The sequence below is a fragment of the Myotis brandtii genome, unplaced genomic scaffold (assembly GCF_000412655.1).
Source record: "Myotis brandtii unplaced genomic scaffold, ASM41265v1 scaffold423, whole genome shotgun sequence".
NCBI lineage: Eukaryota > Metazoa > Chordata > Mammalia > Chiroptera > Vespertilionidae > Myotis > Myotis brandtii.
The window spans coordinates 1,951,554-1,965,527 of record NW_005366214.1 but is presented as its reverse complement, the minus strand read 5'-3'; the positions used below and the strand labels follow the sequence as shown (position 1 = coordinate 1,965,527).

General features: G+C 36.0%; 1 protein-coding gene across 1 annotated transcript in view; it reads right to left on the bottom strand.

Moving 5' to 3' along the window:
• The window catches only part of KCNH5 (potassium channel, voltage gated eag related subfamily H, member 5), a 258,275-nt gene that overhangs the window by 56,518 nt on the left and 187,783 nt on the right, over nucleotides 1-13,974 (bottom strand). Inside the window, exon 10 of the mRNA XM_005874040.2 lies at nucleotides 6,881-7,077. Coding sequence (XP_005874102.1) covers nucleotides 6,881-7,077 — 197 coding nt within the window. The remainder of the gene's footprint in view (nucleotides 1-6,880; nucleotides 7,078-13,974) is intronic.

Here is a 13,974-nt window from a genome sequence, read left to right as displayed (position 1 = left end):
CCTCTCATATCTGACTCTAGTATGATGTTTTCACCTGACTCACTAGATTGCAGGCTCCTGAAGAGCAGGCACTTGGCCTTTTACCTCCATAACCCCATAGTCACACAGTAGGAGCGTGATGGTTGTATACTGAATATATACTGAGCCAGCCAATACTCTCTGTGCCACACTTTATCAAAGTGTCTCACCAGAAGAGGTACAGAAAATAACAAATAAAACTCTTCACTCATCCTATTAAACAGTCATTCTGGAGGAAAATATGTTCTGGCTATTTTGAAAGTGAAGAAAATACTTAGAAATAATAAAAATTCCCAGCCACATTTAATGTTGTTAGAAGTGCTAATGTAGCATTTATTTTAGGTTTCAAAGAAATGGAATATTGCTGACAGCCTCGTGAACAAATATACCCACCAACTTTTTAATACTTCTTTCTTCTATACTCACAAAGCATACTTTCAGTAGGTGTCAGCATCTTTTATGGGGAAAGGGTTATGGTGAAATTACCAAAATATCTACAGATTTGATGAGAATACAGATTTCTCATCAACCTTTATAAATGGTGCATTGGTGGTCCTTAAGACCACACCCAGGTTGGATGATTTGCTAAGAGTAAGAGGACTCACAGAATTTAGCATATAGTCACGGCTTTGACTTTCTACAGCATAAGGATACAAAGCAAACTTAGCAAAGGGAAACAGTGGTGGGTGAAGTCCAGGGGCCACTAAGCACAAGCCTCCAAAGGTCCTCTTTCTATTCCTTCAGCAACAAGTCCGGACAACACTTGGGAAAGTCGCCACCAGGGAGGCTCACTAGGAACATGGTGCCCAGCATTGTTATTGGAAGCTGGTCACATGCCTGGCACACACCAAATCCAGATTCCTGGAGGTAAATGCTAAGCATAAACCACACTGTTTGGACAAATAGTGTGGGCACAGTGAGCCAATCTTATCAGTTTTGGGAACCTTCTTGAAATTCAAGTTCCCAGATGCAAGCCAAGGGCCCACTGCACAAGCACGTCTTTCAAAGCACAGCAGTCACACCTGCTGTGTTAACTCCTTTACACAAATGGTAAACAGCACTGCATACGCACTAGGCGGAATGAGCAGAAGTGCAGAAACTGCTTTAAAAGTCTGATTAGAATCCTTTAAAATTTAGATAGCACCTACTGGGTGTGCTGCTTGCTTTCTCAGACCCACACATAAGGGCTGGTCCTTAAGTTAATAAACACCGTTTTGGCATTCCAGAGAAAGGTGACTTACATAGGTCAAGCTGTAAGAAATAAATTCCTGCTGTTTAAGGCCCCCAGTCTGTGGTACTTTGTGATGGCTGCCCAAGCTAAGGCAGCTGCTGTCACTCTGCAGTGGTAACAGTGAGTAGTGAGGCAGAAACCATATGGCCCTCAGATCCTAAAACATTGACTTTCTGGTCTTTGACAGAAAAACTTGCCAACTCCTGCTCTGGTTGTTGGATGAAATTACCAGTTTCATATAAAGGGGCTTAAGGATGTTTAGTAAGAGCTATATTTGCAAAACAAAAATATTATTTTTCCTTAATGGGGATAAAGGCAAGCAGCTAAAACACTGTGGCATGCCTCCCTGTGGCAGCCACCAAGAACTACACACCATACAAGCCTCTCACTCAGCCACTGGATCTGCTCATGTGGCCAAAACTGCACCCAATGATGGCTCTAAATCAGGGCTCTCACAATAGGATCCCCCAATTTACTCGAAGCACACCTTTAAGTATGGTTAAGACAGCTATGAGATGTCAGTAGCACACTAAAGACATCGTTTTATTATACAATTCACAACAAATGTTAATTGCAAGAAACCTTACAATAATAGCAATAAGAATAAAATATTTTTTATTAGTAGCTCATTTGGGAAAGATTGAATGAATGAGAAACTGTAAATTGCTGAGAGTGTGTCTACTTCCTCATCAACAAAATAGATTATACAGGGTTTTGTTGTCTATGGGTAGTTGACATTTAATAAGGTTAGTTATTATATGTAAAATATGTTGAAGTACCTGGCTATAAAGTAGGCTCTCAAAATGGTAACTATTCTCATGAATCCCTGGAGTATATTTTCTCAGATCTCCTTACAAAAACTACTTGATTTTGTCTCTAGCTTCTCTTTCTATCAGAGGCAACCAAGCTGGTATGTGCACTCAACTCTTACTACCTGTGTGTATGTGTACACAAGTGTGTGTGTGCACATGTGTGAGTGTGTGATAAGCACGTGCTCAGATGTATGAAAGAGAAAAAGGGGCAATAGAGCTTTGTGATGAATTCATTTTGAAGAACCAAAATTTATTTTCTCTTGGTGAGTTCTTAATTATCTGTCTATGCATTGTAAATATATCAATTAGTGATTAGATATTAATTCCTCTGGGGCTGAGTTTCCTTCCTTGTGTGTTTTGAAGAGAAAATAATGGCCCTATTTTCCCCACAGGAATATGATAAACATCAGATGAGATTCTGTGTAAACAACATGCTTTGAGGAGGACAGTGACAAAAAAGATCACCGTAACAAGGACTGTAACAACATAGATAGGAGTTTTGATAATCTTGTAGTAAGTGAAAAGATTCCAAAATGAGAAAAACTTAGATTGTAAAAGACTTAAAATATAAGAGCTTCAAATATCTAACAGACTGCCTTGTAGAGAAGGAATCTTTCATTGGAGAAGGTAGAGCATCCAAAGGAGGAGACATAATTTTGCTTAATACTTAAAGGGACTCCGAGCTCCCTAACACATAAGCAACCCACATTCATCACTACCTTAACTTTCAATTGCTTGCACAAATAGATGTTTCCCAAATTTGTTTCACATAATAATCACAACTGACTGTAGGCTCCTTGACATAAAGACTCTGTGTTTAGTCTTTGTGCTGCTGACAGCTCTTTACATTTTGTCTTGCAGGCTGTGGATGCTCAATAACTATTTGTTAACAAAAATAGAGACCAAAAATGCTATTCAAGGACAGAACAAAATATTGTGACACAGCTAGTATGAATATGACTGCTGCAGCCTTATCCTCCTTTAGAACCCGGAGTAGGGAAGTACATTGATTTTCTTATTGTCATTTCTCTGTTCCTACGGTAGAGAAGTTAATTTGTCTCTTGGATTGACTTTTTTCCTCCATGTTAACTACAGGGAAGGTTCTGTGTAATGGGGTAGAAGGGAAGGCTCGTTACTTCAAAATATTTCACCACAGTAGACAGGCAATCATTTTATATGAAATTCCTTCCGTACAGTTGTCCAAATGTGTATTTCATCCTTGGCAATAAAAGAGCCGTATCTAATGTCTAAGGACCTACAAATCAGACCTAGGAGATTTCTTTATGCAAATTAATATGTGTCACACCATCAATAAAAAAATAAAATGGCAATGAAGATTATATTTGCATCAGCAGTGCAAAGTAAAAAAAAAATCCTTATACCTATTTGTAGAACATGTCAGTGTGGATAATTATTTTTAGAGATAGTGTGCTTGGAAAGAATTAATGGGGAATAAGAATTAATGCAGAAGGAAGTTTTAGAGTGAATCGGGCCCTGGCCAGGTAGCTCAGTTAGAGTGTTGTCCCAATAACGCCAAGTTTGCAGGTTCAATCTACAGTCAGGGCACATATAAGAAGCAACCAATGAATGCTCGGTCTCTCTCTCTCTCTCTCTCTCTCATCACTAAAGAATTTTAAAATGAAACAGGAGTATATAATAGACAACCAGTTTGATGTTTTGGGAACCTTCTTGAAATTCAAGTTCCCAGATGCCAGCCAATGGCCCACTGCACAAGCACGTCTTTCAAAGCACAGCAGTCACACCTGCTGTGTTAACTCCTTTACACAAATGGTAAACAGCACTGCATACGCACTAGGCGGAATGAGCAGAAGTGCAGAAACTGCTTTAAAAGTCTGATTAGAATCCTTTAAAATTTAGATAGCACCTACTGGGTGTGCTGCTTGCTTTCTCAGACCCACACATAAGGGCTGGTCCTTAAGTTAATAAACACCGTTTTGGCATTCCAGAGAAAGGTGACTTACATAGGTCAAGCTGTAAGAAATAAATTCCTGCTGTTTAAGGCCCCCAGTCTGTGGTACTTTGTGATGGCTGCCCAAGCTAAGGCAGCTGCTGTGACTCTGCAGTGGTAACAGTGAGTAGTGAGGCAGAAACCATATGGCCCTCAGATCCTAAAACATTGACTTTCTGGTCTTTGACAGAAAAACTTGCCAACTCCTGCTCTGGTTGTTGGATGAAATTACCAGTTTCATATAAAGGGGCTTAAGGATGTTTAGTAAGAGCTATATTTGCAAAACAAAAATATTATTTTTCCTTAATGGGGATAAAGGCAAGCAGCTAAAACACTGTGGCATGCCTCCCTGTGGCAGCCACCAAGAACTACACACCATACAAGCCTCTCACTCAGCCACTGGATCTGCTCATGTGGCCAAAACTGCACCCAATGATGGCTCTAAATCAGGGCTCTCACAATAGGATCCCCCAATTTACTCGAAGCACACCTTTAAGTATGGTTAAGACAGCTATGAGATGTCAGTAGCACACTAAAGACATAGTTTTATTATACAATTCACAACAAATGTTAATTGCAAGAAACCTTACAATAATAGCAATAAGAATAAATATTTTTTATTAGTAGCTCATTTGGGAAAGATTGAATGAATGAGAAACTGTAAATTGCTGAGAGTGTGTCTACTTCCTCATCAACAAAATAGATTATACAGGGTTTTGTTGTCTATGGGTAGTTGACATTTAATAAGGTTAGTTATTATATGTAAAATATGTTGAAGTACCTGGCTATAAAGTAGGCTCTCAAAATGGTAACTATTCTCATGAATCCCTGGAGTATATTTTCTCAGATCTCCTTACAAAAACTACTTGATTTTGTCTCTAGCTTCTCTTTCTATCAGAGGCAACCAAGCTGGTATGTGCACTCAACTCTTACTACCTGTGTGTATGTGTACACAAGTGTGTGTGTGCACATGTGTGAGTGTGTGATAAGCACGTGCTCAGATGTATGAAAGAGAAAAAGGGGCAATAGAGCTTTGTGATGAATTCATTTTGAAGAACCAAAATTTATTTTCTCTTGGTGAGTTCTTAATTATCTGTCTATGCATTGTAAATATATCAATTAGTGATTAGATATTAATTCCTCTGGGGCTGAGTTTCCTTCCTTGTGTGTTTTGAAGAGAAAATAATGGCCCTATTTTCCCCACAGGAATATGATAAACATCAGATGAAATTCTATGTAAACAACATGCTTTGAGGAGGACCATGAAAAATAAGATCACTGTAACAAGGACTATAACAACATAGATAGGAGTTTTGATAATCTTGCAGTAAGTGAAAAGATTCCAAAATGAGAAAAACTTAGATTGTAAAAGACTTAAAATATAAGAGCTTCAAATATCTAACAGACTGCCTTGTAGAGAAGGAATCTTTCATTGGAGAAGGTAGAGCATACACCAAAGGAGACATAATTTTGCTTAATACTTAAAGGGACTCCGAGCTCCCTAACACATAAGCAACCCACATTCATCACTACCTTAACTTTCAATTGCTTGCACAAATAGATGTTTCCCAAATTTGTTTCACATAATAATCACAACTGACTGTAGGCTCCTTGACATAAAGACTCTATGTTTAGTCTTTGTGCTGCTGACAGCTCTTTACATTTTGTCTTGCAGGCTGTGGATGCTCAATAACTATTTGTTAACAAAAATAGAGACCAAAAATGCTATTCAAGGACAGAACAAAATATTGTGACACAGCTAGTATGAATATGACTGCTGCAGCCTTATCCTCCTTTAGAACCCGGAGTAGGGAAGTACATTGATTTTCTTATTGTCATTTCTCTGTTCCTACGGTAGAGAAGTTAATTTGTCTCTTGGATTGACTTTTTTCCTCCATGTTAACTACAGGGAAGGTTCTTTTTAATGGGGTAGAAGGGAAGGCTTGTTATTTCAAAATATTTCACCACAGTAGACAGGCAATCATTTTATATGAAATTCCTTCCATGCAGTTATCCAAATGTGTATTTCATCCTTGGCAATAAAAGAGCCTTATCTAATGTCCAAGGACCTACAAATCAGAAATAGGAGATTTCTTTATGCAAATTAAATATGTGTCACACCATCAATAAAAAAATAAAATGGCAATGAAGATTATATTTGCATCAGCAGTGCAAAGTAAAAAAAATCCTTATACCTATTTGTAGAACACAGTGTGGATGATAATTATTTTTAGAGATAGTGTGCTTGGAAAGAATTAATGGGGAATAAGAATTAATGCAGAAGGAAGTTTTAGAGTGAATCGGGCCCTGGCCAGGTAGCTCAGTTAGAGTGTTGTCCCAATAACGCCAAGTTTGCAGGTTCAATCTACAGTCAGGGCACATATAAGAAGCAACCAATGAATGCTCGGTCTCTCTCTCTCTCTCTCTCTCTCTCATCACTAAAGAATTTTAAAATGAAACAGGAGTATATAATAGACAACCAGTTTGATTAAACTTACCAGCTTTAAAAAATCCACATAATAGAGAAATATTCACTAATAGTAATTTTAGCAGTTATAAACCCCGAGAACTAACTAATTATATTATAGTATAGCTTGTTTGCTTTTCCTCAAGTCTGTTTTTCATTTTGCATCTTAAATTGTAATGGTTCAAATCTTTATCCATATATTCAGGTGCTATTTCCCCCTTAAAAAGTAAACAAAAGATAAATAAGGGGAAAGAAAATGATGTCACTTCACATTGCTGGGAATGTACTCCTGAAAATTAAATAACTTTCCAACCCTCCACTAATAAAGCATGACATAGTATCCCTCTGGATAATAAAAGGGGAAGTGGATCCAGATAACATACCCGTTTCCTTAGATTGCAAGTAAGAGTGAGGTTCCTTGAGAATGAGTTTGCAAACGCCGTGTAAAAATCCAGGACTTTGAGCAAGGCTTCTCGCTTGATGATGTGAAGGTCACAGTATGTCAGTGCCCGGACATTGGCACACGCGTGAGCGAGGGTGGTTTCCTTCCAGAAGATGTCTCCAAATACATCACCTTTCCCTGAAAAATAGTATAAGATATGTATTCAAGCATCTACACTAGTTAGGATAGTAACTATGCTAACTACTATTTTTACTCCGTTTCATATATGGTATTGATCTCCTAGGATAATTTCAAGCCTGAGTGTGGGACCCCATCTGTACACATATAACAATTTACACCACTTTTACAGAATATATGAAGCATTCACCCTGAATTCAGTTCTTGATGGAAATCTGGAGTGATATGAATAAGTGAGATCAGATGGAGAAACCAAAAACCTCATTTTAACAAAGTTTCATTATCTTCTGCCACCTTGACTTATCCCATTCTGACTAAAAGGAGCAAGGGAGATTTTTTTTTTTTAGTTTCATCCCTTCTGTCCCTTCTGGTACAGATGACAGTAAAATACAATATACAAGATCTACTGTTACAGCCTTTATAAATCTGGAACTGATTCAACATATATTAAACATACATTATTCAGCAACTAAGCTTTGTGCTCCGGGCAGACTAAAACTTACCATGACTTAGTCTCCAAGGATGCTCTTCTCTCTCCACCAAGTCAAACTTATACAAGTCTTCAGGGTGCAGCCCGAGAGCTCACATACACAATTACAGAGCCTAAGGAGCTGAGTTGGGTAAATGTGGAGGCCCAGATGTGTTATGCCATGAACAGTTCCATGAAGAATGCCCTACTGTAGTCAAATGTGGATGTCTTTTTAAAATTCTAGCAATCACATACAAGTCTACTTATACACTTCAGAGTTCATTCCAATTGGTGACCTCAAGTCAACAATTCATCATCCCAAATCAAGAGTACTTAGTTGCCCTTCCTGTTGAGGCAGCTCGGTAAGAGCCCCTGGCGTAGGCAGGTGGGAAAATCTTCTTATAGGTAGTCTGCCAAAGACTTACTCTTTCTGCAAATATCTGTTCTCATCCTAAAGATCAAAGTCAGGCCAGCCAGACCACCAGCAAGAAAAAATAACATGTAACCATAGAAGTGTGTGTGTGTGTGTGTGTGTGTGTGAGAGAGAGAGAGAGAGAGAGAGAGAGAGAGAGAGAGAGAGAGATTATAGATTATTTGCCCACACATGCAGTTTGGACATCCTTAGAGAATTACAAGGCACTAAAGCATTCTCAGATAGAAAAAGAAAACACATATATTATTGAGAAGGTGATTAAAATCACCATGTAATCATATGATCAGCACAAAATAAGCATAATGGATATTTATTTAATATTGAGTAATTTCACTTGTTTCTGAACCCTCAAAAATTTCTTTTAGTTAGTGAAACTGACAACTCAACTACCATCTGATAGCCATAAATTTGTCCAAAAAAGAATAATTATAGATCTGAGACTCAAATAATGTGTGAAAGGCTACAGAGCATCGTGATAACCTAAAGGAGACTTTAGGTATAAAAATTTACCTCCACTTACACAGATAAATTTCAGAAATGGCATTCTCTTTAAATTAGTAATTCTAATTATATGTATTTATTCTAATTACATTATTAGAACTACCAATTTACTTAAAAACTGTTCACTGAATTAATATTTACTATACCCAAAAAGGTAGAAATAAGACAAATATAAATGAATAAATAAATTATGGAATATTATGCAGCCACTAAATAAATTGAAAAAAGCAACAGAGAAGTGTTCACATTATGTAAAATAATAAAAGCAGGATAGTAAGTCATACACATAGTATGACCGCATTTTATACATTTATCCCATATGCCAGAAACATGCATATGCACAAAGCAAATGCATTAAAATGATAGGTTCTCTCTGCATTATGGGATAATGGGTAGATTTTATTTAGTCTTATAATTTATATGTATTATTGTTTAATAGAAGAGATCAACAAGTGTTATATTATCGGAGTCCATGGTGCTATGAAAATAACAGGTCTTTAAAAGGGCTGCTTTGATCTACCTCTTATTTCTTTTCCTCTATCATCATTGTTACTCTTTCTATATGGGGAACTGGAAGTCTTTGAACAGATAGAAAAAGATTATATTTCTTTATGTTTCATTTCTGTGACCAGTTCTCAAATGATCACTCATAATACAACCTCTCTCCCATTTATAAGTGCTCATTGGTTTTCAACTATTTGATTTTTATGTATAGTAACCATAAAAATAATCAATGCCTTTGACTTATTACTAATTTCACCTCTGGGAATCAATCAAAAGAATGAGAACCAACACATGTAATATTCATTGTAGTATTATTAAGCACAATCCCAGATTGGCATAAGTAAATAAATAAATGTCCAATAACAATGGAAACTTGTCTATCTACCTATCATCAATTCATACAGAATTAAAACTAATTTTTGAAATAAATGCAAAAAAATGCTTATCTTCTAATGATAAATTTTTAAAAAGGAAAAAAAGAAAAATATGATTATGGTCAAGCTATCATAAAGTACATAAAAATGAAAGTGAAACTCCAAGACTAAATGAATTGTGAATGAATTATCTACCTCTTATTTTCTTAAAGAAAAATAATCTTGATAAAAACCAAAGTATACTGCATTTTATTATTCTATGTTGTTCTATATAGTATATTATATTGCTATTAATTTGTCAATTGACACATTGTGTTAAAAATCAAAAGGGATAAAAGACTAAAAGAGAATGTATTTAAATAATTATAGCAATCAGCTTCAAATGATGTTATTGTTTTCTTTCTACTTTATGTTTTCCAAAATGTCCCTTAATAAATACACTTAATTTAAAAATAGCAAACTATTTTCACAGATGTTTTTCCTTACACTTTTAAATAAAACTAAATTAATAAAATATGTACATAAACCTATGAAATAATAAATAAATATTCATTGATGATAAGTACATCATCAATAGGTAAAATATACTCAATACATAAATTTCCCCTTTCTATTTTTAATTATGAAAGCATTCAAAAGTCTGTTACATATTTTATTTTACCTCACTGATGAAATGAAAATCCTTACCATATTTCTATCAAAATTTTAAATTTGAATAATTTATGATTTTAGTATCTTGGAGAAATAAAAAGCATATGATGTGGAGTGAACAGAATTAACTAGACTATAAACACATGAGGGCAGGGAATTTTCTCTATTTTGACCACTGCCATTAACCTCAATGCCTCGAACAGTTCAAGAGCTCAACAAATATTTATTAAAGAAAAAATACACATTAGAAAAGGAGAGAAGGGGAGAAAAAAAACTGGGAAATGTAAGATTAGAGGTAGAATTGAGGCTCTGCCATTAAGTGTGGCTTACATCAGGTTACTGAACCTGAATCATCATCTGTTCCTTTGACTCTAAAGGGAACCGGATAGACAAAGAATAACGCTTAAAGTTTCTCTACATCTATAATTTCATAGTGAGTCAACTCAAAATCATCAAATTATATTTTCAAGATAATATTTTGTCAATGTCTCATTGTCAACACACACACACACACACACACACACACACACACACACACACAACTTTAAAATCTAGGGCACACACACACACACACACACACACACAAACTTTAAAATCTAGGCCCTCAATTCCAAATCCCATTACAAGGTTGAAAAGTAACAGAAAAGTTAACTGACTCAATCAAAGTAAAACTTATCCCCTGTTCTCCCCCCAAAACAGGCATTACATAGTAAGAAATACTAATTGTTTTATAACATAGAATTTCCATTATCATACACAATATATCACTTGGAAATTAATCAGCCATTTCAAAATGTGCTTGCCCATTTATCTCTATCACCTAATAGTCACTCAATTCACAGTTATTCAAGAAATATTATGCACATTTACACTGAGTGATCTGTAAGAAGCCACAGGTTGTGGAGATATGAAATTATGCACGGAATATCCAATAGAGAAGTACCCATCTCTCCATTACAAAGATTTTGCACACTTCCAGGGCTGGGAACTCCTGATGCAGAGTTTCTGATGCTAGTTTTTAGGTCAGCTCCCACTTAATGTAAGTAGTAGCTATAAACATTCTAGAGCTTGAGAAAACGAACCTTCCCTCAAAGCCTTAAAATTAGTAGAAAAGCTCACACTCAGCAGGAAAGTTGTTGTTTGGTCTATTTATAGTTTCTCAGTTCTTTGCATTAAGTCTGGTGAAGTATTTAACTTCTAAACCACAGAAAACACAGAACTCCAAAATAGAAGCAAATGTGAAACATTCATAGAGTGGGAAACTGAAAAATTTAAAGACAAAATAGAGACAGCGTTACAACTTGATTAAAGGAGTAATACAGATCACGGTATGCTTGGAGATTATGGTCTCCTGAAGTGTTGGTGTTACAGCCAGAGTATATTTTAAAATATGGAACACATTATTTGGTGAGTTAATGACATGGATAAAATAAATGAATACAAATTATCTCAGTTATTCATCAGTGGATACAGCTTTCTAATATAGCCAACAAATCCCTAAAAATATAGCATTTGAAGATTACTTAGTGAGTGTGTGTGGGATATGGTGATAGCACTATTTGATGATTCTTCTCTAGAATGAACTTAATCCATTTCATTTATTAGGCATCCCTTCACTTTAATTGATTATAGCAGGAGGCTCATAAAGTGTATTATCAACACATATGCATAAAATATATTCATTTATAAATAAACAACAGTATGAGTTTTTAAATTATACAATTTTAACAACTTTGAGTATTTACAAACAGCAAGTGTCATAGAGTAATATTTTCAAGGAAAATAACAGAAATAAGCTGATGAGTATTAAAATTTTAAAACTATATAGGATTATTAGAATAGAATCTTTTAAAACATTTAGAATTGATGCCTGCCAATCCTCAATGATTGAAGTCCAAAGCCATTCTGTTGAAAAATTATATTGAATGCAAACTTATAGACACTTTTAGATAAGTAAAATAATTCTTATTTACCAAAAAAAAACTTACTGGTGAAGCTTATAGATTTTTATTTAAACACACAAAGAATGAGCCAAATACCTCTTATTAAGTAGTTGTAAAAAATAGAGAGTATCCTTACTCGTATGGGATGATGATAACCACCTTTAAGAAGTTAAATAATACGGTAATACACAGGCTGGTAATCCTAAATTTGGCACTATTAGTGTTAAGAACAAATTAGTTCTTAATTTGTTCTTAACACTAATGTGCCCAAATCAAGAAAGTTATAGCATATTATTTAAAAATCCAAGAAAAAGACTAAATTGAAAAACAGTTACATCTGGAAACTCTTCTATTTTCTTTTCCTAGAAAGGATTTGGAGTTGATGCCTATAATAATGTTCATATAACAAAGTCTTATTACTTTCACATATGGGAGAAATGTTGGCTGCCCTATTCACCCCATTTAATTCATGCATCCAGTGTCCTAATGCTAACCTTAAACTGGAACACGTGCTGTGTGCTGTGTGGGGATAGAGACATGCAAGAAATAAAAATCCTGCTCTTAAGAGTCTTTAATTTTCTAAGTAAAAGAGACATGCCAGAAAATTTTATAAAACAGGGGGGAGGGAGAGTTCTATAGGACCAGGATAGGCAAAGCACACAAACATAAACTGTTTTGGACTTGAGGAGATTCAGGAAAGAACTCACAAATAAGGTCATGTTTGAGTTTAATCATTAGTTGAGCCTCAAGGGGAAGGGCAGTATTTGTGACCGACAAATAGTACAAGCCCGATCTGCCCAGGGCATGATGAACAACGTTAGCCCACTATCCTAGAAACCTACAGGACATAGAGATAGAGCCAAGTCTAGAGGGGAAAAGTGGGACTCAATAGTGAGAACTTTGAATGCCATGCAACAGATTCTGCTTAATCCTGTTTTAAAAGGAAACCACTAAAAGTTTTTGAGTAAACGGAGTCATGACCTATCTAGTACTTTGAGAAAAGAAATAATGACAGGGTGAAGAGTGGACAAGGGAGCACTGTTGGAAGGCTATCTACCTCACTGTGAAACATAATATGGTATTTCACAGATTATATGCATATAATTTCACCTTATCTCCACAACCACCTCATCAGGAGTGAAGGCAGTGACAACAAGGGTAAAGAGAAGATACAACAGAGATGATGGTAGTAAAGCAAAGCTTTAAATATGCCTATTTCTTTGAGTGAAGTAGGAGTGATCTATTTAAGATAATCTAGGAAAGAAATGTGAATCAAGAATTTCATATCCAGCAAAACTGACTTTCAAGTATACAGGACACAAACTATTATCACCAACATAAAAGAACTCATTATTGTTCCCATAGATATTTCCTAAGGAATTTATTAGTGAAAATGTTTCAGATAATCAAAATACCTAAAGGGACATTGACACAAAGACTAGTGGTAGCAATGACTAATACTTATTTGTAGAACTAAGACTAAATAAAGTATAGTGTGCATGGCTACATGCTCTGACAATGATTACATATAGCACAACTATTAAAAATAATGGTGGATGAGAGACGACTAGAACAAGTATGGCTGGGAAAATGCAGGTGAAGCTTTCTGCAAGTAGATGTCAGGGCCTTAGGTAAACAAAAGAGCAATGAGAAAAGCAGGCCAAGCTGCCCCACCCTAACCACAGAACATCAGCACTTAAGGGAAGAGTGGAGGACTCAGCGTAAGAACTGAGACAAGTCACAAGACCAAGACAGACTCAAGGGGTGGAAAAGGAGGCTCCACCTTCTCATAGGAAGAGCTGCAAAGATCTGTGGCATTCTTGCCATCCTGGGGCATTCCTGAGAGCTTCATTTCCACTTTAATCCCTACCAACTAGATGACATATGAACTCTTCCAGGACCCAGATGAAAAGCCCACTCACAGAACTTAGCATCCTCATCTTGTGTTCTGAGGGCTCATGAGATTCACACTCTAAGTCAGGTCTCCCCAGTCCTACACACTTGCCTGGGAGTAAACTAGTC